The 24,409-nt window shown below is 39.7% G+C and overlaps 1 protein-coding gene across 7 annotated transcripts in view; it reads left to right on the plus strand.

Moving 5' to 3' along the window:
- SCEL (sciellin) overlaps positions 1 to 24,409 on the plus strand; it is a 173,704-nt gene that overhangs the window by 108,055 nt on the left and 41,240 nt on the right. For 6 of the 7 annotated variants that reach the window (XM_045509153.2, XM_010973529.3, XM_045509156.2 and 3 more), the window contains 5 exons: positions 13,687 to 13,767; positions 17,604 to 17,663; positions 21,556 to 21,600; positions 22,741 to 22,800; positions 23,101 to 23,160. In XM_045509153.2, coding sequence (XP_045365109.2) covers positions 13,687 to 13,767; positions 17,604 to 17,663; positions 21,556 to 21,600; positions 22,741 to 22,800; positions 23,101 to 23,160 — 306 coding nt within the window. The remainder of the gene's footprint in view (positions 1 to 13,686; positions 13,768 to 17,603; positions 17,664 to 21,555; positions 21,601 to 22,740; positions 22,801 to 23,100; positions 23,161 to 24,409) is intronic. The other variant, XM_074378371.1, reaches the window with a different exon arrangement.

Here is a 24,409-nt window from a genome sequence, read left to right on the forward strand (position 1 = left end):
ATCAACAGAAGAACCCATGGTATCACATTTTTGTCAGTATTTACATGTATATCTATTCCTATGACTCTAAAAGTCTCAGTTTAATCTATTTCAATGTATCTATCTATCTATCTATCTATCTATCTATCTATCTATCTATCTATCTAATGGATGTACTGGGGATTGAAACCAGGACCTCATGCATGCTAAGCATGTGATCTACCACTGAGCTATACCCTCCCCCTCTATATCTATTTCTATATCTATGTCTAGAACTATGTCTACATATAATTCTCTCTGTATAATTAACATAAGAGTGGGGAGTTCAGCTAGAGCTTAAATGAGCAAATTAAATTTTCTAAAATAACTATATTTTATAGCTAAAGAAGAAAAAAGCAATTTCTTAAAACAAGTATCATTTTATGTATAATATACATAAGGGTTAAGACCTAAATGAGCGAACACAATTTTGGAGTTGAGTTGAGGATCGTTGAAAGCCTCTTGCCCCCTTGTTGATAAAACAAGATTAAAGAGAGAAGCTGTAATTCATGATGGTAAGACATAGCAGATAAATTTCTGAACTTAAATGAAGCTTTTTCTAGTTGATTTCTAAGATAGCTCCTTGGTCATCGGATGTAAATGTTCTCTGATCTCTTCCTTCTCCTGCTGAGAAGGCAAACCAAGAGCATAGTGTTTTGAATGACCAACCTATGTCAACAAGATTGTTTCCTCTGAAATCTCTTCAGGTGCCATGAGAACCTGCGATTTCTTTTCGCTTTAGTCAGGACCATGTCAAGTTTTAGCTTTATAATCACTGTTCCTCATTATACTGATCTGTCTCTCCTCCTAGCTCTATAATCAAATGCCTGCTTCATTGATTTCCCCTCCTTTCCATGTTCAAATTCCTTGTATCTTAAAAAATTAGGCTCCTAAAAGTTGATAGTCTAACCACCCAAGTCCATTTAACTGGCACCCTATCTTGCCGTCACGGCCAAAGTTCTTCGAAGAACTGATGACACTTGCCATCTTCATATCCTTGTTCCTGCCATTAGTTCGTGGAAACAGCTCTCCTCAAGGTCACTAATGACCTTGTTGATAAATTCTTGTTGACATATCAGTCCCTATGAATAATTGACCTTTCATGTGGTGCCACTGGCTATTCATGCCTTTAAAAATCTTCTCTCTCATTGTCTTTTGAACCACTCCCCACCCCACCCCAACACACTCCTGAATTTTCTTTTACAGGCACACCTTGTTTAATTGTTCTTTGCTTCACTGTGCTCTGCAGATATTGTGGGGTTTTTTTTTCACAAATCGAGGTTTTTGTGGTAGCCCTGTATATCAATGCCATTTTTTCCAACAGCATTTGCTCACTTCATGTCTCTGTGTCACATTTTTATAATTCGCACAATATTTCAAACTTTTTTCATCATTATTATATTTGTTATGGTGATCTGTGATCAGTGATCTTTGATGTAACTATTGCAAAAAGATTACAACTTGCTAAAGGCTTAGATGATAGCATTTTTTAGCAATAAGGTATTTTTAAATTAAGTTATGTACATTTTTTAGACATAATGCTATTGCACACTTAATAGACTATAGTATAGTGTAAACATAACTTTGATATGCACAGAGAAACCAAAAAATTAGTGTGACTTACTTTATTGTGATATTTACTTTATTGAGATAGTTTGGAATCAAACTTACAATATCTATGAGGTATTCCTGTATTTCTCTAAACATTTTATCTCAACCTCTTTTACTACCTCGCCATGCTCTACCAAGCAATTAACAAATGTTAATGCTTCTAAAAGCTCAGTGTCCCTCTTCTCTTCTTGTTCTGTGCTCTGCCTTTCGACAAGTCATCCATGCCCACGGCTTCAAGGGCCATTTGTATGCTCCTGACTCCTTCACTTAGATCCATGCCACATGTCTTCTCTGAGTTACCTTTGGGTAGCCAGCTGCCTGCTTGACACCTTCACTTAAATATCTCAGAAGCATTGCAGACCCAACATGTTTAAGATGCCATTCATATTTCTCTACACTAACCTTGTCCTGTATCTCAATTAATAATACTATCCTCCAGCCAATTGACGCCTTGAAATCTTGAAGTTATTTTTCACACCTTTCTCTCATTAACCACTGATACCCAATCCATCAGTAAATCTTGCCAATCTACCTCCCAAATGCCTCTTCGTCTCCTTTCATTCACCCTGATACCCACTTTCCTAATCTTTTCCCTCCACAGTTGCCAGGCTGATGTTTTTATAAGGATAATTGGAACATTTCACCCTCTTAAATAAAAACACGACTTTTCGTTGTTCTTAGAATAAAGACCCAAATCCTTTACATTGACTGCCTGCCCTTACTTCCTTTCCATCCCTCGTATCTCCCCTTTGCCCTCTGTTCCTCTCACTTTGTCTGTTTTAAATGTGCTCTACTCCCACCGTCTACAGACCCTTAGCATATAAGGCCCTCTCTGCCTGGAACACCGTCCTCTCCCCCATCCAGTGCACCCATGTCCTTGTGGCCATTGTTTCAATCAATTTCTCTTCAGATTGCCCCTGCTCACTGATCTCTGTTCTATTCTGTTCTTTCTGCTCCACACTAACTCAGACATCGAAGGTGGCAACTTATTTTCCTTGATTTGAACAAATACCACTTATATGAGGTTTTCATAAAGATTTGGGATGATGGGAGTGGCAGCAATGCATTGTAGAAGCCCAGCCCAAAAGACGTAAAACGTAATGTTAGAAATTCCTGTTTGTACATCCTTTGGTGACTCCTGTTATTGGCCATTTCTCATTGGCTGACGATTCTCTGCAGGCCTGACTCTGTGGCTGTTTTGCTCAGCAGTATCTCCCACCCCCAACCCCCACCACGCCTGCTTTCTTCCATGTCTCTTTTTCTCTTTTCCTGCTCCTTTCTTCTTCTTTCCCCTCTAGCCTCCATCCCCTAAATTCATATTAATTACTAATGCTGGGTAGTTTAGTTTTCTCTTTGCTGTCCCAGGCTCTCTGCAGAGAATCTCATTCTCACAACCAAACGTGATGATTTATTCACTCTTTGGGAGGTACTCTGTGCCACCTTTCAAAATAACCTTATTTTCTTGTGTCACGATAATATAAAGATTCAGTCATCCCCACTCAAAATATCAAAACTATCTTCGACCTTTCTGTCTCCCTTACCCTCTTATACAGTAATCATTGTAGTGAATTCAAGGGACTTGGGTACTGATCAAGGAAAAAGATATGACCGCTGGGGGATAGTACAAACTAAAAGCTTTATTTTGATAGTGCTTTGCGGGGTTTGCAAGGGGAGGGAGTCACTCCCAGCAAAAAACCTTCCGAAGACGACAGCACAGGGGTCATGATCCAAAAGGAAGGAGGGCGAGGGAACTCCTGAGGGAGAGGGGGTCGGAGAGGGGGTCAGAGAGGGAGCTGACGTGTCCAGATGAGGACGCTCAGAGCCTGGTAGGCAGTTCCTGGGTCAGAGAACTCTGCGGGTCAGCAGCAGCTGGGGCCTTTTATAGCTCCAGAAGTTGTACCATATGGATGGACAAGTAACTATCACACAAGATCAGAGACAAGACCAACAATCTCTGGGAGCTCTGAAGTGGTAGGTAGAGCATTGAATAGGCAATTCAGGGGAGAGATCCTGAAAGAGGGGATTTGGGGGAAGGAGAGGAATTTCACAATGCTAGGTTTTCAAGCCCAGGGTGACTTTAAGCACAGAGATGCCACCAATCATTGTAGGAAGAAATAGAAGTAGAATGGGGAGTACATAGTTGATCTTAAGCTGAATGTGCATTGATTTGAGCAGGTAGCCTAGGATACTGAAAGCATCTTTGTGGAGGTTAATTTACAAGCAGTAAAAAATAGGGGAAGTGCTTAAGGTAAGAAGTTTGTGCCTGAGATCCAGATTTGGGACTGATCCCAAAGATTTTAATTTTGTGTCTTCAGAGGGAAGTTACCTATAGAGAAAATATTAAATGAGAAGAAAATGAAACTGGAAGCTTGATATGTCTACACATCAGGTGGCTAAGGAGGAACCAGAAAATAACTAGGGCAATTACATGGTAAGGTGAGGTGCAGTGAGTGGTAGGCGGGGCAGAAGCAGAGCAGGTGAGTGTGTTCCACCAACCCAAACAGCCCGTCCTTCAAAGTCTGGTATAAATCTTACTCCCTCCACACAGCTTTCTCAGCTCAAAAGCTTATTTTTGTCAACAGAACTCAGAAAGTTTATTGTCTGCAATCCTCACTTGGCAATTAACTGAGCATTACCTTGAAACATTTCTTTTTTTGGGGTATACTCAGCAGTTAGATGGCACATCTTATAACCTTTTGAATCATCCATAAATTTACCCATAGTAATTTATCAATAAGTACATATCGACTGATTAATTTTAGTATTTCTTAGTATTTACAAGATAAGGAATTTCCCTCAACCTATCATTGTATTTGTCTCTTTGTAATTAGGCTTCATTCTGTGCTTAAGTTATAATGACTGTTTAAACATCTCTCTCTCTTTCTCTTTCCAAAACATTTGTTGAAATCTGACTACGTGCTAGGAATGCACTTTGCTAGAGGACAGGAATACAGAGATGTAAGATCCAGTCCCTATTTCAAGATACCCGGAGTCTATGAGGGAGTCATTTTGAGCCAATTGCGCTAAACATGAAGGCTGGCCCTGACCGAGATTGGGTCCCTGGGCATATGATAAAGACCAAGTTTGGGATAGTCACAAAATATGGAGAGTAGAGAGGGAGGCAACAGAGGCTGCGTTTGGGGAACACTGGGGCCAAAAGAGGAGACACCTGAGGTGAACCTTAAAGAATGAAATGAGAGTCAGCCAGGTGCAGACATGAGTGGGGATGGAGCCATTCCAAGCAGAAAGGCTAAGAAGAACAGAGGATCTAATACAGAGACCATGGGCTGTGTGCGTGTGGTGTCTGTTTGTATGTGTGGAACCATGGGATTTCTATCTAAGGCACATTCTCTGCATTCATCTTTTATCTGGTATGCATAGTGGTAGCAAAAAGTCCAGTAATTCCAAATGCAATGTCATGTAGAAAAATGCCTTTTAAGAAGGACATTATGTGTAGGTATCTGTTATTTGTGACAAGCTTATGTACCTTTTTAGAATATCGTTTCTATTTTAAGAGTTAATGCTTTGCTGTTATGTAATTTGAGCTCTACATACTAAAGGTTCTGAAATATATATAAGAAAATATACATGTCATCAATATGGAAGATTATTAGGCCAGTGAAAGTTTTTCCTTTCCCACTGGTTTCATTTTAAGATTTATCAGAAAGCCTGATGCAAAGCAGTTTGTCAGCAATCACTGGTATATGTCAATTGTTCAAGTTCTTAAAGCTTTTTCTCATCTTTGAATCTTTCAAAAAAAAAAAAAAAAAAAGAATAGTAACATTCTCCAGGGCTTTAGCCAATGGTGTGGCTAATAAGTGTCATTCATGAGAAATATTCAGTCAAATCACATTAAAATACGGCCCCGTCATTTCTGGGAAGTTGATATTAAAGTTTTTTCTGATTTCAGAACCCACCTTTAAATCTTGATATTCTGTTTATGGCAAATTCAAGTGCTTCTGACTGTGTATTTAGGTGACTTAGAGATTCAGTGCTTAAATGGTGTGTGAAGCTCATTTAAGAAACTCACTGAAGCCCAATTTAGGCAGTTGTTTAACAGACAATATAACTGTTTATGACGTTACCTGTTAAAGTGATTTAAGAGCAACAGTGAAGCCATCACCACCACCACCCGCTCCTCCAACAAAAAACCAATGTGTGTTTTTCTGGAATCATTTCCAAAGACAGAAAAGAAACTATATAACATCCGATAAAATTAAAAGAGTGGAAACACACCTAGGAAATTATCATGTTAAGTGCTTGCTACATACTTTCAGAATCCCTCAGCCATATTTGTTTCAACCTCTTCTCTTTCAGTGATTTTCATTTCCAGTTAGCTGATTGGTAGTTTTGAAGGAAAAAAAAATCCTGATTAAGAAGTGAGTTGCCACGGCAACCTTGCACTACAGTTACATTTTTCTGTCTGTAACTATAAATGGTAAAATGTAGCCTTTCTAATTATGTTGCCACATTTTTAACTCTATTGATACCAAACCCTCTACAAAGTTTGCTGTCACCCTGAATTAAATCAATGCATTTAATTTTTATCTCAACAAAAATCTTTTATTAATTAGGATCTATTTTTGTAAAAATTAAGAATCTAAGACTGTCAGTAAAATGTCAAAGTAAAGTGATTTTAAAATCTTATCTGAATGCCTAGAATACCCGTTCTGGACATTGAAAATAATTAGAACATTAATAAGTCAAGGTTTATTATTTTTGAAAAGTGTTGTGTGAGTGGAATGAGGAGAAAGCTTATTCAGAATGTGGAAATGAAGGTCTTAACTTTCAGCAGTGAGTTGCTGTTTCCTCAGTCCTGTGAGGTCAGTCAGCATAGTCTCTGATCTTTTAACACTAGTTTTAAGAAATTCATTCATTCATTCATTCATGCATTAAATTCATACATTCAAGCAACAACCAACAGAAAACATTCCTGCCCTACCCCCTATCCAGATTTCCCTGCCCGTCCCCCTGGGAACCCCAGTTGCCTCTGTTGCTGCCAAGGGGCCCCCCAAAGTGTGATGAAGGAGAGGATCTTCAAGTTGAGAAGCAGGGGAGCAGACGAAGCTGTGAGAACCAGGATACCTGGGGCAAGTGCTCTGCCCAACACACCACCCTCCAAGCCGCCCGCTGCCCCAACCATGAAAAGCAGTTTGATTTTTAAAACGTTTATTTCACCGTTTAGTAGTAGTGCCTGAAGGTCTATCAGCTAGAGATGGCAAGTTTCACCTCAGTTAAAAGCATGAAAACTGTGACAGGTTAAAGGGATTGTCTCTGGTCATTCAAGTCTTGGCATCAGTCACATAACTCAGGTTTCTTTCCTGCTAGAAGTGGGCAGAATGGGAGCACAAGGAGAGAATATTGGTTTGGATTCTGTGGAGAGGAGATGGCTCTGGAGCAAGAAGACTCTACGAGGCACAGAGGTCCCACCCTGTGTGGTGTAGGGTGGGTGACAGGAGCATATTGTGACATAGGGACTGGGCTTCCAAGAGCTGGGGCGGGGGGAGGGCAGTGAGAGTAGCAGGTGGGGGTGTGCAGGGACCAACGTGTTACTTAGGACGGTCCGCGTACTCTGGGGCGCTTCTTTGTCCTCTGGTCTTCATCTCTCAGATACACACAGAACGTTACGTAAGTGGAATCACACAGTCTATGCAGGCAGACCTCCTTTTATTGCACTTTGCTTAGTCGCACTTGGCAGACACTGAGTGTTTTGCAAATTGAAGGTTTGTGGCAACCCTGCGTCAGGCAAGTCTATTGGTAGCATTTTTGCCAAAAACATTTGCTCATTTCTTGTCTCTGTGTCACATTTTGATAACTCTTGCAATATTTCAAACCCTCTACCAGCCAAAAGAGCACATCTCACCGAAGGCTCAGGTGATGGTTAACATGTTCTTACTATGTCTTTGAGAAAACATCTCAGGACCAGAGCTGCTATGAATTCTGCAGTGCTTGAAAATTTCTGTCCCTTTGTGTCTTTTGTCAGCTAAAGTGTATTTATGCTCTTGTAGATCCATCCTAAATTACACTAACTTAAATTGTATTAACCACAACTGCATCTACATACATTTGGAAAGTGCAGTATATGCACATGCATGGTACTTAGTTGACAGCAGGTGCTCGGGGCTCTGTGCCGTGGAGGGTTCCTTGCGATCACTCTTCCCTCTCATGGTCACGTAGTGGTTTGCCAGCCACAGATCTGGACCGGTCTCACCCTTTTGTAAATAAAGAAGCAGATTCTTCAGAGAGGATCAGTGCTCTTTCCAGGATCAAACTGAAAGTTAGTGGCAAAACTAGTCTAAAAGCTAGGTCTCGAATTTCAGTCCAGAGCCGGCACCACTGCTGTGGTGTGGTTCTTTGAAATGGTCCCCGGCCACTGCAAGTAAGACTCCGTTACAGCGATCGTTCTTTTGAATGAAGAATCTAAAGATTCTTTTGATTCTTTAGAATGCCTCACATGAACAAGCTCTTTGAGACCATGGACCACCCCACATCTCTTCTAGTCTTCGAATGCCCGATTTTACCTCATACGTTGTTATGTATCCAAATATTTTAACTAGGGCAATTGTGGCATACATGCTTATGGAGCTAATGATGCCTTCCTTGGGCAAGGAAGTAATGCAGGACCACCTGTAGTTATTAGATTTTCATTGGAAATACCTGGAAGAGTATTGGTTTGATACAGGATGACATTTCTCTATATCATAACATATCAAAGCATGGGATTTGACATCAGAAAGACTAGGTTAAAAACTTGGCCGGGTCACTTACTAGCAGTGCGACCCAGGACAAATTGCTCACCTTTTTTGAAACTCAGTAAAAAAACAAAAACAAACAAAAAAAACCAGTCCACAGGATAGATATACAGATTTAATAAAATAAAGTTATGAGAACTTGGCCAAGTTGGCATGTTACTGAAACTCAAAAAATATAAATTCCATCTCCTTTGCCAGTTTTGAAATAAAAATTCTGCTTATGAGGTACAAAAGCAAAGCACAATGGAAAGTGAAAACAAAGCTCACAGTCCACTCGTAGGGTCAGTTATTCTTTCAGCCTTGACCTGTGCTGAGTAACAGGAATGTCACAAATGTCACAAAGTCAGTGTTGAAGAGAAGTCACAGAGTCAAGTATGTTTTCCCAAAAAGGTATAATGCAAAGCAGTGATCTTTGCTGCAGCATGAAAATGAAGTAGTATAAACAGCTTGGCAACGTTATTTCTATTAGCCCTGGCCCTTGGGCTACAATCTGCAAGTATTCACATGTTGCTTGTGAAAGCTGCCTTTTGATTCCTGAAAGTTATTCTTTACAATTATAGTCACTAATGTGGTATCATGGACCCTGCAAAGGTCTTATGAAGTTGAGGGAAAGGCAGAGAGGAGAACCAGGGTCAGCATATCCAAGCTTAAACAGTGCATCTCAAAGTGGCATTCAAACAGGATTATTCCACATGAATATCTCATGTTTTTATCTCTTCAAAACATCCCAGGCCACAGCTTCCTGCCTCACTCTTACATTTTAATCCCCCTGCTTGGCATGGCCTCAAGCTCCTGGCAAAGCATGAATGACTTCTCTCATTGCCCCTGAGAGTTGGGGTTCTGTCATCTGTGGCTGTCACTGCAGATCTGCAAATAAAAGCTCCTTTGAGGTGGATTGTAGTCAGTGTGGCTGAGCGGGCCCCAGCCCACAGGACTATACATGCAACACCCTCGGGGATAAGTATGCTCCTCTGCTTTTCTTGGCCTTCACAGCAGCACGCCTACCTTTTCTTTCCCCAAACTGTCTCCTCACTGTACCCAGATCTCCTTCTCTCCTCTTCTCTGCCTCTCAGACACACCCAGTCAATATTTACCCTCCTGTCGGAGGACTTAGTCATTCTACATAGAAGAAATTAAGCTTTTCATCAATGTGTTCTGGTATAAGCAAAGCTGGACACCATCCCAGGTCTCCTTTTTTGTAATCCTCCTTTCCATCTTGTTACCTCCCTTCTGCCTATTTTCAGATATCCAGTGCCTTGTGCAGACCTGTTGTTACCTGGGACTGACTACCTTCTTACCCTTCTATCACTGGAAGGAAAGCATATAATCAGCTAATCAACACAAATACATGAAAGACACATTATCATTTGAATGATATCATATTATCCCCAACTCAGGGATATGTTTTGAAATGAGAAGATGATGGCAATACAAATAAAATAATATCTAATAGTAAAATCTAACCTTAGGTGAGAAAGGGGAGACTATCTTCATGTAAATTGTTTTTCCAGGCATATCACATAACATAATGACTCATCTGAGCACCGAGCACCTACTGGGTATTCAGTAGTGGAATCAACAATGGACTTCTATAGGTCAGCTAACCTTGAACAAATTTTTAAAATTTTAGGCCTCTCTTCGGTACCCATTTGCCTCCTCACCAAACAGAAATTCAGCCAATCACTCCTTTTTTTAAACACGTCTTTATTGGGCACCAACTTCATCTATAATACAATTATTCTTTTAGGGGCTTTCAGTCCAAAGTGGAGACAAAAAAATATGTGTAATTCAGAGGAGCATGATATGAGCTGTGAAGGAGCTGTGCTTTGGGGAGACCTAGGATGTATTCAGCACAGCTTTGGGAACCACTACAGGCAGTGGCACCCAAGCCAAAGTCTGAAGGGCAAGGAGGGGTGTCCAGGAGAAAGGGGGAAGGAGGCACCCCAGAGGGGCAGGAGACTGTGGTGTGGGGGTTGGGATGAGTGTAGGAAGCACAGGTGGTTTGGCCCAGATGCAGCACTGGGTTCACGTGGGCTGGAAACAACCACCACAGCACTTACACAGAGCGAGGCAGTGCTCTGAAGCTTTGCACGCCCTTCTGTTGGCTTCAGTGCCACTATCAGCACAAGAACCAGGAGACCCGCCATACTGCGTGTCCACTGCTCCACTTGCCATCACCCAGGGACTCGCTACCACACTTTGCCAAAAAGGCTTCAGGACTCTCCATCATGCTCTCCATCCCTGTGGCCAAGGACTCCTGTGGGAACCCCAGTCAGATCATTTCTTATACTTGGACCGTCCCCACAGGGCTCTGTGCTGTGCTGAACCTGACCCAACATACAGCATCCTAGCCCCTCAAATCCTTCCCCTAAACAACCCTAGATGTGTCACTCATTATCGTCAAAACTCACTCCTCTTTGGTCTGTCTCTGACTGAGTGATCTCTCACCTCTTTGTTGGGTTCTCCCGGAGGACCCTTCTCCCACAGCCTCCTCAATGAAGGCTGCTCTTCTAATCTCATGGATCACAGGATTTGAAGGAAGAGGAGGGTCCTGTTTGCTCCTGCTTGCTAATTCCTATCAATTTTAACTCCCTCCTCCCTATAACTCCCCATCTTCCTTGAAGCCATGACATCTTGAGCTTCTTTTGCACACTGGAGTCATCTGAAGGTCTCTGAGTCACTCACCCTCACTCCGTGGACACTATGGCACTGGGGTCATTGTCTCTCACAGACACCCGCCCCCCCCGCCCCCCCCCCCCCCCCCCCGTCGTAATGCTTGGTGATTTCCAAATCCATGTAGCGGTCCTTCCGCATCCTGGCCTTTCACTTTCGTGATCTCCCCTCCAGTGACCTTGTCCATTGCCTTACCTCAGCCACCCGTGAATCTAGCTTTTATAAGTAACTACACACACTACAAAACTTTCATTTCAAAGCTTTCTCTCTCTGGCTTCCATTTTCTATCTACCCCCTTTCTATCTACTCTATCCAGCTCATTCCCTCTAGTCCTCTGATTCCAGAAATTCCCTAGCCCCACCACAACCACCAATCCATTGATTCCATCATCTTTTCACAGCCCCTCTCCCCTCATATCCTTGTTTCCCTCCATGTCCATCTCAGATCCCACGGTCCCTCACTGTAATCCCTTCCTTGCACACCCCTCCCCATCCCATGTCATCATTCTCTCTGTTGCACTCACATGGATAAACTTAGTTAAATTCAACTCTCTGTGTGGTCTGTTCCTGCCCCTGAAGCAGCTGAACGTGGCGAGAGAAAACAATGGCAACTAGCCTTATGTCAATTCCACGAGTACTAACCTCACCTGAGCCAGTGGTGTTGAATAAGGATCCCTTGAGAGACAGCATAGCTTGGGGAGGGCTTACAAAGCCAGACTTCCTGGTTTGGATTTTTCACTCTGCTTCTTACCAGCTATAGATCATCATGGGACATTTATTTTCACTTTCTGGGCCTCAGTATTTTCATCTGTAAAACAGGAAGAAGAACATGTACCTCTGGGATTGAAGTAAAGATTAAATGCATGAGCTCTCTGTTCTTCCATCCAAGACCAACCATCTCACCTGTGCCCTAGGTCCCCTTGCTTCTCTAGTCTAGCAATTTTCTGCTCACTTCTCTGCACCATCAAATTTACTCTCTTCACTGGAGCATTCCTAGAATCATATCTACATACTCTAGTAACCTTCCTTGACCGATCAACCTTCAGGTAGTACCCCTTTTTCTCTTCTGTCTTCACTGCAAGAGAAGTATCTACGTCAATGCCTCTGCTTCCCATTTTGCCTTAAATCTACTCCGATAAGTTTTTTTCACCACTGCCCCATCAAAGCTGCTCTTATCAGTGTTATTGATGACCACTTTATTTGCGAAACCATGGTAACTCCCCATCCTTGTATTATTTGATATATCAGTAGCAGTTGACACGGTCAGTTACTCTTTCCTCGGAACAGTTTCCTCACTTGCCTTCCAGGAAACCACACCCTCACGTTTCTTTTCTCTTCTCCTTGGCCACGTGTCTTCAGACTTTTTGCTGTTTCTTCTCATATTCTTGACATCTAAATATTGCAAGTTTCAGGGGTCAGCTATTGGCTCTCTTTTCGTCTCTACTGACACTGACTTCCTAGGTGATCCCATCCAGTTTCACATGTTAGATGCCATCTCCAAGCTGATGATGCCCAGATTTCTGTGCTCGTCCTCTGAGGTCCTCGTGCCTCATTTTATCACTTCCTTCATGTCTTGGCTCAAGTTGCACCTCACAGACAGGTGTTCCCTCACCATTGCTCTATAATCGCTTATTCTGTTTTATTTTCTTCATAGTACTTTCCTTCGTCTGTCATGTATTTGTATATTGAAAGCCTTTTGAGAACCGGGGAACTATCCCCTCTGTAGAGTGCTTTGTGCATAGAAAGCTACTAATAAATGTTTGTTAAATAAAAGCATGACTTCATTCAGTCCTGACAACACCCCAACAATCCTATTGGAAGAGTTATTTATGGATGGAGAAATGGAATCAGTTTAGTTCATTGTCACACAGCTGGCAATTCAGGCAGCCTGACTCCAGAGCCCACATGCTTGCTAGCATGCTGCGGAAGCCAGAGGGGTACAGAGAGTCTAGATCACAAGGATAACAGGGAACCACTGGGGTGGTAGTGTTGGGGTGGGGGAGTAACATCCCAAATATGCCCATAATTGCCCATCTGCTGTTCCTGGGTGAGCAAATCATGCCAGCTTAGAGGCTGCCTTGGCACTTTGTTGCAGGGTTTAGGCTGACAGCGTATGTGTGCTTTGCTGGCATCCAACTGGCCTGTGCTGACAATATTTAAGTCAGATTAGTTAAGAGCTTCAAATCAACTTTACCTTGAGGTCTGTGGAATTGAAAACCTTTCTTCCTGTTTCCATAGCAACCTGATAGATGACATAATTCCTAAAGAAGCTTATGTGTTGATGCCCAAGAACCATTTATTATGCTCATGTGCTGTGGACCCCAAATGTCATAACTTGGGTGATGTGGTCTAGTAAAATATTAAGCTGTTTAAAGAACACATTATGTTTCAAATGATAGAGGACAGAGTTTTGAAAAATCTCATTAGATGAACCTTTAAAGTACCTGTAATTTAAGAATTTGACTTCTTTGAAGTTTAGAGCAGCAGAGATCCTGGCCTTTCAGGTAGCTTATGCATGGGGATTGTAACACACATTAAACGTTTCCTTCCAGACAATAAATGCATTTGGTGAATAGATGCTAAAATTTACCATGTTTCCATGGTGAAATGAACTGCTGCTTTCTGTTTCAAAGGGAACCAACTGTTCACCCTCCAATACCTCCCAAACCCAGTTCTCTTGTTTCATCTCCTAACCAGCTGAGGCAGGATAACAGGTAAGACTTAGCACTCCAGAATGTATTGCAAAATGAAGAAGTTCAAGGGAATGAAAGTAAATGACTTGTGACTTGTTTTGTGCAAAGCGTGGGTATGTTTTGTGTGCACACTCACCAAAGAAGCACTTGGAAAGCTTTTCTAATTCTGTTTGCCCACACAAATGTGTATTGATGTTGGCCTTTGGATGCACATGGCCATGAATTGTCTTATAGAAATACACCTTCAAGATAGAAACTGAGCAATAGCCATGTCTGGGAAGTGTTCCATGTCAGGTTTCCTCCAATTTATGTGTTAAGAACCAATGTATAAGGAACCTCTCTCTCTCTCTCTGTATATAAATATACATGTATACATATGTGTACTTGACATATATGTAATATAAATAGAAACTATGTATGTGTTTATGGTTTATATTTACTCCTAGTTAAGATTCCTATTAAGAGCTACATTTTCTGTTAAAAGATACTCTTGAAACTTAGTGTTACCGCTCAGCCCCTCCCTTATGTTAGAAATACCTTTGGGTAGTTCTTTAGTCTTGTCTTAATAGAGGCACTTGTAATGTATTTCAAACCTATCACAAATTTTGAAAAATGTTCTAATTCACTTGTCTTTGAATCAAGAAAAGAGACAGAGTTGCATTTCCACTTGGAATTTCCAATACTCTACGATTAATACTTGGAAACAAAATCAGAGATCTGAAAATCTTCCTTGTGTTCCTGTCAAACTGTTTAATAATCTTGAACTGTCTTTCAAGACGTACACGGCACATTTCCCTTGTTATTGAAGGATGTAAAGAATGGTATCTCAATGAAGGCTGAAAACGTCAGGTCCACTTGATGGCCTGCCTTTGATTCTTTTGTATTTTTACTTTTTGGTGGTGATTTTTTTTGACCACATGTAAGACAATTCCAGAACTATTCTTCATTAAGACGGTAACTTCAGCTAGAAAATGCTGATTGGGTGGCAGGGCTGTGAAGCTCTGGGCGTTCAACCTAATGAGTTAAAAAGCCAGGTCTGAATTTCTGCTGAGTGAAACTTCACAGTATCTTTGAAATTTTGTCCTTAGGAGAAGAGGCTAACTTTTTTTTTTTTTTTAATGTTAAGAGAATACTTTTTCATTGAATTAATTAAAAATATAGGCCAGATTTATGACTTTTTATTTGTGCAGTGGCTATAATTACTATTCCTAAAAATAACTTCTCAGGCCTTTCTATCTTACATTATTTCTCCTTTTACTTTTATAGTGTTGAGCAATTAAATCTTAATTTGAATAGAATTTTGTTAGGGGGCTAAAAAAATTGGTGTTAGTACCACCTAAATTCTAATCTAAAACCAGCAACTATAGAGCAGTGAGCTCTTATAGATTCAAAAGAAGCTAAATTTCATGGGAATTGGTTTAATCCATTTTTACTACTCTAATTTATTTCTTCCATGAATTATCTTAAATATAAAATGAGGACAACTTGCATGTTTTAAACCCTGATTAGTTTAATCACAGCAAGATGATTTTAATGAAAGAATATGAAAGGGAAGTGTTTTCTATGTAATTAACATATGTCCTCAGGAGTACAAAAAATAGTTGAATATAGTTTCTTGAGAACAAGCAAGAATGTATAAGTAGGTCAACCAGATATTTAGAAAAAGATCAGAGAAAAGCCTTATATCACAACTGGTAACAGAACCTAACCTTGTACAATTTAATTCTGTCAACTCAATGTGGTCATTCTCAGTGTGGAGGGTGTGCTGGAAATATGAAAATGTTTCCTGTCTTATCTGAGCAAGTATATTTCTTGATACGGTTCAAATGAGATACGTCTTTAAGAAAAAAACATCCTTCTGATGCCTAACAAAAAATATTGTTAATATTTAAAAACATTGTCATTATCTAATGGAGATAAATGCTTTACTGATGACTGGTAGCTAAAATAAAATGAAGATAAACGTACTTCAAAGTCTGTTATCTCAAGTAGTGCTATTGTTCCAAAACACTGATTTTTTTTAATATAAATGTTTTCTTATAAATTTAAATTTAACAGAGGAAAATTTTCTTACCTAACAGACATTATCTTTTAAATTTAAAAATACAGGCAGATATGTCCACCTAAACCACACATATATACAGAAACCAACAGATCTACCGAAAGAAGTATAAGATACAATGATCTATATCTATGTAATTGTAGAAAAGATAAAGTATACTTTATTAGAACACTTAAAGATACATAAAATTAATAATAAAATGGACAAAATCAGTTTTCCAATTGACTTCAGTATAGTGGGTAATAAATATTTTTATGTGTGTCTACAGAATTTTATTCCTTTTATTTCTGTTCCAAGCATTACATTAAGAACAACCAAAATTGTCTGAACATGATGACAGAATAAGATCAAACCCCTTAAGACAGGAAAACGTCTCTTTATTCCCAGCACTTATCCCAAGGGCTGTGATGTAGTTGGTGTTGATGTATAAATGAATAGGTGGAAATATAGTCACTTGATTGAACTTCTTCAAAAGCTTTACCCAGAATTGGCTGCATGATAAGGTCACATTCAGCTCCGCCTGCACCATCAGAAAAAAGCTTACAAATTTTATTGATGTTTTTGATAAATTTCCCCATGACGGTCCTCATTTATGCTGTTGTCTTGTGTATCCCATCTCGTTTAAGTATTTGCTTGGGATTCATTTACTTATTAGGAAAAAATACTGTCTTTGAAATTTGGTTTTGAACAGTATTATTTCATAGGTCTGTCAATACGATAAACCAGTTTTTTTAAAAATTATAATTAAAAAGGTAACCTTAAATTTACCATCTTAACCGTTCTGATAAACCAATTATTCAGTCAAACATTTTTTTGACTGAAAACATTTTCCAAGAGCAAAACTTACACACTTTTCCTTTTTTATGATCTCCCTTGACTATCTGAAGAGTCCCAGTTTTAAACGTACATCACACAGACACCTTACCTTTGGGGAGGGGAGAGCCATCTTTTCTTTGTACCTAGTAACAAAGTGCAGATCTATCACAGCATTTCCCAAACTGTGTCCCAGATGCCACAAGATGTCAATGCATGTTCTGTGAAAGAGCACACTTAGGAGAAATAGAGTTCTCTACCATCAGAACCTTCAGTGCACTTATATGCACTCCAAATCTCTAAAAGTCAGTTATGTTTCCTCAATGTACTTGACTACAACATTATTTTTTTCATGCAACTCTATTAACCTCCTATAAGATATTGCTCATGAACCACAGGTCTTAACTACAGGTAAACCTATAAGGATCTCCAGAATTGTTTCTTTTCATTATCTAGGGAGGCCAGTATGGATTCAAGCCCATTAGGTGTCTATGGTTTTAAACGTACTTTTTTTTTTTGGAAACCTAAGAAGACAGATACTTTCACCTCATATAAGGGACTAATTAATCATCTGTATATGTTGCTTAATGTTCCCTGGTTGGTAGAAAAAATTCTGAATATACTCTGTGTTTACTTGTGCAGTTAATGGAATTTTCTTTTCCATATCCTTTTTTAAGTATGTAAGTTGAGAGCAGCTGATACAAGTCTTTGGGAGACACTGTAGTTATTTCAGTGAGCACTAGATGGCAGAGCCAATGCCCAAGTGGAGTAACTGGCATGTGCGTGTGTATATGTGTGTGTGTGTGTGTGTGTGTGTTTGCATGCTGATATGATAGAACTATTTTGTTATTCAGTTAAACTCATAATTTCTGAACAACACATGGATGATTGCTTTCTTCACCGAGAACAGGTAAGAAATTTTAGCTACTTCAAAGATAGCTCTACTGTCATTGACTTTGTGTTTATTTTTCGTTGTATGAAGGAGTCAGGATCTCAAGAACATCGTCACAGTGGCCACTTCACTTCAGAAAGCTGACAAGGGGTGAGAGCTTGGAGCTTTTGAGCTTGAGTTTTGAGATTTTTGTTTCAAAAATGCTTAACCAGTACCTTTAAACGTACCAAAAGTGAACAAAATCCCAATGCTGTTTTATTATTTATAATTTGAGAGAAGACAGACTCAGTCTCTCTAGCTTAGTGTCCCTGGAAAATGAGCAGCACTGCCATTTATGCACCTTCCTCTTCCTCTGCTTCCTCTTCTGGTGACTGATGCTCATCCCAGTCTCCTCAGCTGTCCATGGTTTTGACTTTGTTCTGAATCCCCAGTCCTGTATTTACATTGCTGGCTCAGATCTCTATTTACCTATCTCCCCAGCACCCCCATTTAGACTGTCCTAGGCTGTTTTCAGCTTCCTTTCAACTTTTCAAATTCCCAAATGTGCTATTTCCTGACTTCTCTCTGTTCTTTAATTCAGACAAGCTCACCTTTCTGGAATCATCTTTTATTCTTTCACGTCTTGTCCCCTCTATGTGGTATCAAGCATGTATGGATTAAATATCTAAAATACCCCACATGCCCACATGGTCTCACCCCAGTTCATACTCTCATTGCTTCCATCACAGGTTATTAGAGTAGCCATCCAGTTTGACTTACACTCCTTCAACTAAACCATTACTATCCATCACTACCAGATTGTTCTTTCTATATTTCTGCTTAAAAAATCACTCCACTGGCTCCCCATTGCCCATTCAATTACACATAACCTTATTCAAGGTTTTTGTTAACCTGGCTCCCACCTAACATTCCTTTGCTATTTCTGACTTTATCCTTATATTTACCCTACATGAAATACCAAATTAAACCACTTCTTTTCTGTAGTTTCCAGAGCCTCTGCCTTTGTTTATACTATTCCACCCACATGGTGGCCTTTTCCAGCCTCAAGGCTACCATATCAATCCACCCACATCCTACCCACTTTTCAAGTTCCAGATCAAATACCACCTTCTCTGTGAGGCCTACCCTGAGTGACCCTGTGAGATGTGGCTCCTGCCTTTCTGAGCTATTAGAGCCCCATTATTCATGTTATATAACAACTAATCACATTTGATATTGTTTCATGGTATTTATGTACAAGTGTGTCTCATCTTCTCTGTTATCTCTTTAATCTCTCAGAGCAGATAGTTTGTCTTATTCGCCAGGATCGGACACAATGCTTTGTGCAAAGTAGAAGTGTTTATGAGTAGTGAGAAAACCCTGAGTATAAATATCCTGTAGTTTCAATCCCATGCCTATGAGAATTTCCCTTGCTCAATGGAATTTCACAGTGCTGAGAGTGTTATTAGGGACTGCAGGCTCAATCAAAAGGACTGAAGACAAGAAACAAGAAGTGACATTTAGCTCTTCTCTGCAAATTCAGGCACAAAATAAAGGCTTTAAATCCATGACAGAGATGGTAGAAAGTATCCCGAATGTTTCATTTTCATTTCTTCTATTGTCTAAGGGCCTAGATCTCTCATTTTATTTATCTATCTATCTATCTATCTATCTATCTATCTATCTATCTATCTATCTATTTATTTATTTATTTATTTATTTATTTATTTATTTATTTATTTATTTATTTATGTTTGAAAGAATGTTTTCTTTTTAATAGAGACTAGATAGTTTTTTGGTGGGTGATAAGGCTCTTTAAGGGAGAGGTAGGTGAGTGATGCTGAAGGACATCACATTATGGTTTGGCATCCATCAAACAAAACCAGTGAGAGCTGCAGCTGGTTTAACTTTCCTGTCCCCTGTCCCTCACCATGATGCACGAATTCCACAGCCACATCAATTCTTCATGGGGAAAAGTTGCTGCTTTGACAGGGGCCAGGGGATATGTCTGTTGCATCATTGATAGCTGAGTATTGTTACTGTGGGCTGTCTGTTGGGACTAAAAATAGCTTTATTTACCCAAGTCACTCTTTGTGATACTCCTTTGGGAAATAGACTATTACTTCTATCCGACTAAAAGCATTTAATTTATTATAAATGCAGTGGTGAAACTTAATATCCAAAGCTTTCATCAGTTTCAGGTCATTTTAAAAGCTCAGCTTCTTTGTTCAGAATGCAATTCCCATTTTACTTAATTTCCCACAGAGTGTCTTCTCCTGACTTGTGCTAATTTTTTTGTGGAACCCCAAATCCTGATAATCTTATCCTTGTGGCTCATACCAGTCAGAAAGGTATGGGGCTAAAATTTACAAGATTCTTGGGTTTGCTGTTTGCCTTGGGGATGTGGACATTTGCAGCCTCAGAGTTGGAAGGTAGAAATTCAAGCAAGAAGTAACAGTGCAGCACTGTGTCAGGGGGCTGGGTAGTGTTGGTCCCACGTGAGGATAGAATGTTAATCAATTTTTCATCAGAGTCAGCAAATTTTATGTTTCAGTATTTATTCCCAGCCTTCAACCCTGCCGTTGACTACGCAGTATTACTTTAAAGGATTCATCTCTGTGATGGCTGTTGATTGAATGTGCTTTTAGGATCCTTAAGAGGACTATCCCAGCAGCTATTCTGGTGATCTCTTGTGCCAGGCATCTTCCAAGCACATAAGTGACTCAGAGACCTTACCTCTCTAAGGCTGAGCCAAAATCTTGGTGCCTCTAAATTCAGCTTAAAAATAAATGTAGCAAGCATTTATTAAATGCAAAAGTTAATACTGACTGGGAACTGTTTATTATAATGGCCAAAATTAATTAAGTGAAAGTTTATGACTTGCCAGGTGTCAATGCTAATCACTTTATATTCATTAACTTACTGGTTCTCTTCTGAAGTGTATACAATGAGTATTCTTATTTTACAGATGAAAAAAACTGGCAGCAAGAGGTTAGGTAACTCACCCAGAGTCACCAACTTAATAAGCAGTGAATCCTGGATTGGAATCCAGGTATCCTTGACTTGGGAACCTGAGTGTCTAACTCCCGAGTACCTTGGCCTCGTGTCCTCTGGTCAACACCAGTGATGACTCATGAAGAAAGGGGAACATTGAGAAAGTGTGGAAATGTGTGATTCTAGAGGAGGGATCAGGGAGAACTGAGATTGAGAACTGGACAGCTGATGAGGAGGGCGAGAGAATTGGGGGCAATGGAGATGGAGAGTTGAGGAGAGGACGTGCTCTGAGGAGCCAACAGGAACAAGAAGCCCCTGTGGCTGCCTTCTCTGGGGAGCCAATTGAGCTCATGGGGTTCTAATGAATATTCTGGAACCCAGGGGTTTAGCTTGAACAGGTGGCTCCTGAGGAAGCAGCCAATAGTCTTCAGAGTTCCCAAATATGGAAACAGGAGAGGAAATTTAGCTGACCTGGAATGAAGGAGAGTAGGATTCAGGAAGGAAGCCAGATTTACAGGTAAACGACTGTTTTCCAATAGCAGTTTTGTGCAAGTACATTCTACAAAGCTAGAATCTATAATTAGTCAATGTATGTATATTTGTTGATGCAATTAAAACCAGTATTAAGCATCTACTCTGTGAAAAACACTGTATTAAATACTGAAAAGGATCCAATATAAAATACAGTTCTAAATTTTAAGTGGGGGTATGTGTGAGTTTGTGTGCATCGTATGTGTAGGAGCAAGGACATTAATGTGAGACAAGTGTGTAATTACTACATTACAAAGTACAGCTATGTAAGTAACATAAAGGAGATACAAAAATCCAAAATGCTGCCAGACTTCCAAAAAGGTAGAGGACTCTGTTCAGTTAAAGGACTGGGGAAGATTTCTTGGAGAAAAATGTGTTTGAGGAGGGCTTTGAAAGATAGACAGGATTTTCACGGATGATAAGGTGGGATATATGTTGAACTTCAGAGAACTCAGAAATGGTTATTTTAAGGTGAATCTGCCCCTTGAGCCTGGCCAGGCTTTTACTGATGTGAGATTATTTTTTCATTTCTCCAAAGTGAAGAATTGGATAATCTCATCAAAATGAACAAAAGCTTGAACAGGTAAGATTTTAAAACATTTCTTTTTCACTTTATTACTGAATTTACTTTGTTACTTTTCAGTATGCAAGCCCTACATACTGGGCTAAAGTGTTGTACAAATCTTGAATAAAAAGCTTACAGAAATCAGCACCATTTCATCATTATTATGAATGGTTTACAATTGAAAGATAATAATATTAAAGTGTCTTTGATTTTTGTTCTCCATTGTTTAGTAAGGCGGTTATAAAAATAACCACGTTTCTGTTCCTGAAATACTAACGTATTAGTATGTAAACAGAGTCTGGTCACTAAATGCTTTTAGTTTAACCACTACAAAAAACCCTCATTATCTTAGTTAACATTATCTCCTTATTTTGAGTCATTTATAATTGCATAATTTAAAAATCACATTACTTGAAGTTTGTGTTAGAGGTTGTGCAGTTTTATTCTCTCACTGTCACTTGGCTACTAACATACGAAAACAGGCAGGGACAAAAGAGAAGGAGGAACAAAGCAAATGTCAAATGCACTCATGGATCTGAGGATCAAAAGATGTGATTTTCCCATACCCTGTTCTGACGATGATGATCTATATGATTGCCTGTCAACAACTCGCTGCAATTTGCTGCCTTTCAGTTCTCTTATCGATAAAGAGAGGCGGTATTAAGATTCAGACTCTGCAGCCTGCTAAGGCCAGGCGGGTAGAAATAAATGAAGGGAGCTGGCTCTGGAACATGAGGCAGTGCCCTGTCGGGGGTGCCCAGCTGTTTCTCAGCTCCAGCAGATGTTGCCACGTGAGAATCGGAGCCCAGAGATGCAGGACAGTTTCAGGAGATCCTGAAATTCCAGGTGTTGTGGCCAGCTTTGAAAATATTGGCTCACATTAAAAACAAAAACACTTCATGAACGCCAAAAGCACATCCGTGGACCTTTTAGGCTTGTGGATCCCCAGTTTCTATCTTTTCTTTTCTCTAGGTCCACTGCAATTTAAATTTGAATCTGGGAAAAACCTAGTTGGCATAAAATGACTTCAAAAATTGTGACTCGTCTTTCCTAACCAGCTTCTATTCCTGTCTTAGATGTAAACTGATCTATGTTTTTGTAAGAGTTAAGTATCCTATATGACCACTGATGAGGTTTTTTTATTCAATACATTTAAAGAAATCAAGGTCTTGATGGTCTCTTCAGAGGAAATCTTAAGGCAGAGCCAACAGAGAAAAGGTAAGTGCATCTGTCTCGAAACTGAAAATATTATCTCCCAGATTGCTTGTTTCATTCTTTCAGACATTAGCTGGGAGAGAGTTATACCCTCTGGCATAAAATGTACTAGCAGATGGGGCCATGCACTCAGTATTGTACATTTAGTTCAGACATAATTGCCCAGAAGGATTTCTGCTCTTCTATTCAGTAAGAGTAAATGAGCAATTCATGACAAATTTTTACTGTATCTGACCTTTCAAGATACCAGACAATTTTATTTCAATATACAATCTTTTATTTGAGTTTCTTTGTGTTTTATAGAGCCAAAAGCCTTGAAAATCTCATCTTTGGGAATCCTCAGACAGACAAAGATGGCAAAGGGTAAGATTTGACTGAGACTCTTACAGGCTTGTTTGATTGAGTCCTAAACTGTATACCATTTCCTGGGGGAGACCTCCTGCTCACGACAAAAGTCAGACAGGCTGGTGGAACAGGCCCTCGACCAGGGTCAGTGGGTGGGTGGATAGCTTGGTGCTGGCTCTGCCACCAATATCAATCTGCAGGACACTGGACAAGTTGCTCAACCCCTGGAGGACCTCTGTTTCCTCATTCCATAAAATGAAGGGCACGCTCTAGATGATCTCCAAGTTCCCTCTTGTATCTAAAAGTGAAAGATGTCAAACTGGCTGTTACAAGTAGTGGGCAGTGGGTTGCTTTGAGAACTTAATATCTTTACTATGAGACATTTTGATGCCGGGAGCATGGCTCCTCACCGCTGAAGTCTTCTGTTTTTAATAAGATACTAAGACCTTTTTCAATTGGAATCTTGATTGAGTCACTTCATATGTATATCTTGCTGATATATCTGTAAACATCTCAAGGTCAAGAGCCATGCTTTTATTTATTTTGTATCATAAAAAAGAGTGAGTTAATTAGCAATCAGTAACTGAATGGATAGCATTTGAAGAGGTTAACTTAGAGTTCTAGACTGATACTGATATACTGGAAAATGAGCTACACTAATGATATTATTTTTCATGTTGAAAGAAATCAAACTTTTGACAATTTAGTTAAAGAAAACTCCAGAACAATTAAGAACGACAGAGGGTAAGGATTTATGAGTCTCTACTGCTTTTTCTCCAGATTGGCTGTTTACCTTGTATTCAGTTAGTCATTAAATTTGCCTTCCTAACATAATTGTCTCTATTGTCCTAGTTATCTTTAAAAACCATTGATCTGTGCCAATCTGTACACAGACGGGTATTCTAGCTTTCCAAGTCAATCTTGGCAGCATGCCTTCTTAACATTCTCAGATGTAGAACAAAGTCCGTTTAATGAAAAGCATTGGCGATCACAATCTCCATTCAGACATTGAATGTGTATTGACAACATGTTACTATAATGTGAATGTGCAAGCATTATTACAGGTGATTTTTTTTTCAAATGGAGAACAGATGAAATGGGAAAGCAGTCAGTTCTTTGTAAGTGGTTATATGAGTTTTGTAGGAAAAGATGAGATTTCAAAATTTTAAGAAATGAAGTTGAGAAAGTTCCACAAAAGTGTTGGAAATTAGGAAAAGTGGGATGAGCGTCACAAGTAAATTTCTGTGTGGGCTAGCAAGGAGGAGAA

The sequence above is a fragment of the Camelus bactrianus genome, chromosome 14, assembly GCF_048773025.1.
Source record: "Camelus bactrianus isolate YW-2024 breed Bactrian camel chromosome 14, ASM4877302v1, whole genome shotgun sequence".
In the NCBI taxonomy this organism is placed as follows: domain Eukaryota; kingdom Metazoa; phylum Chordata; class Mammalia; order Artiodactyla; family Camelidae; genus Camelus; species Camelus bactrianus.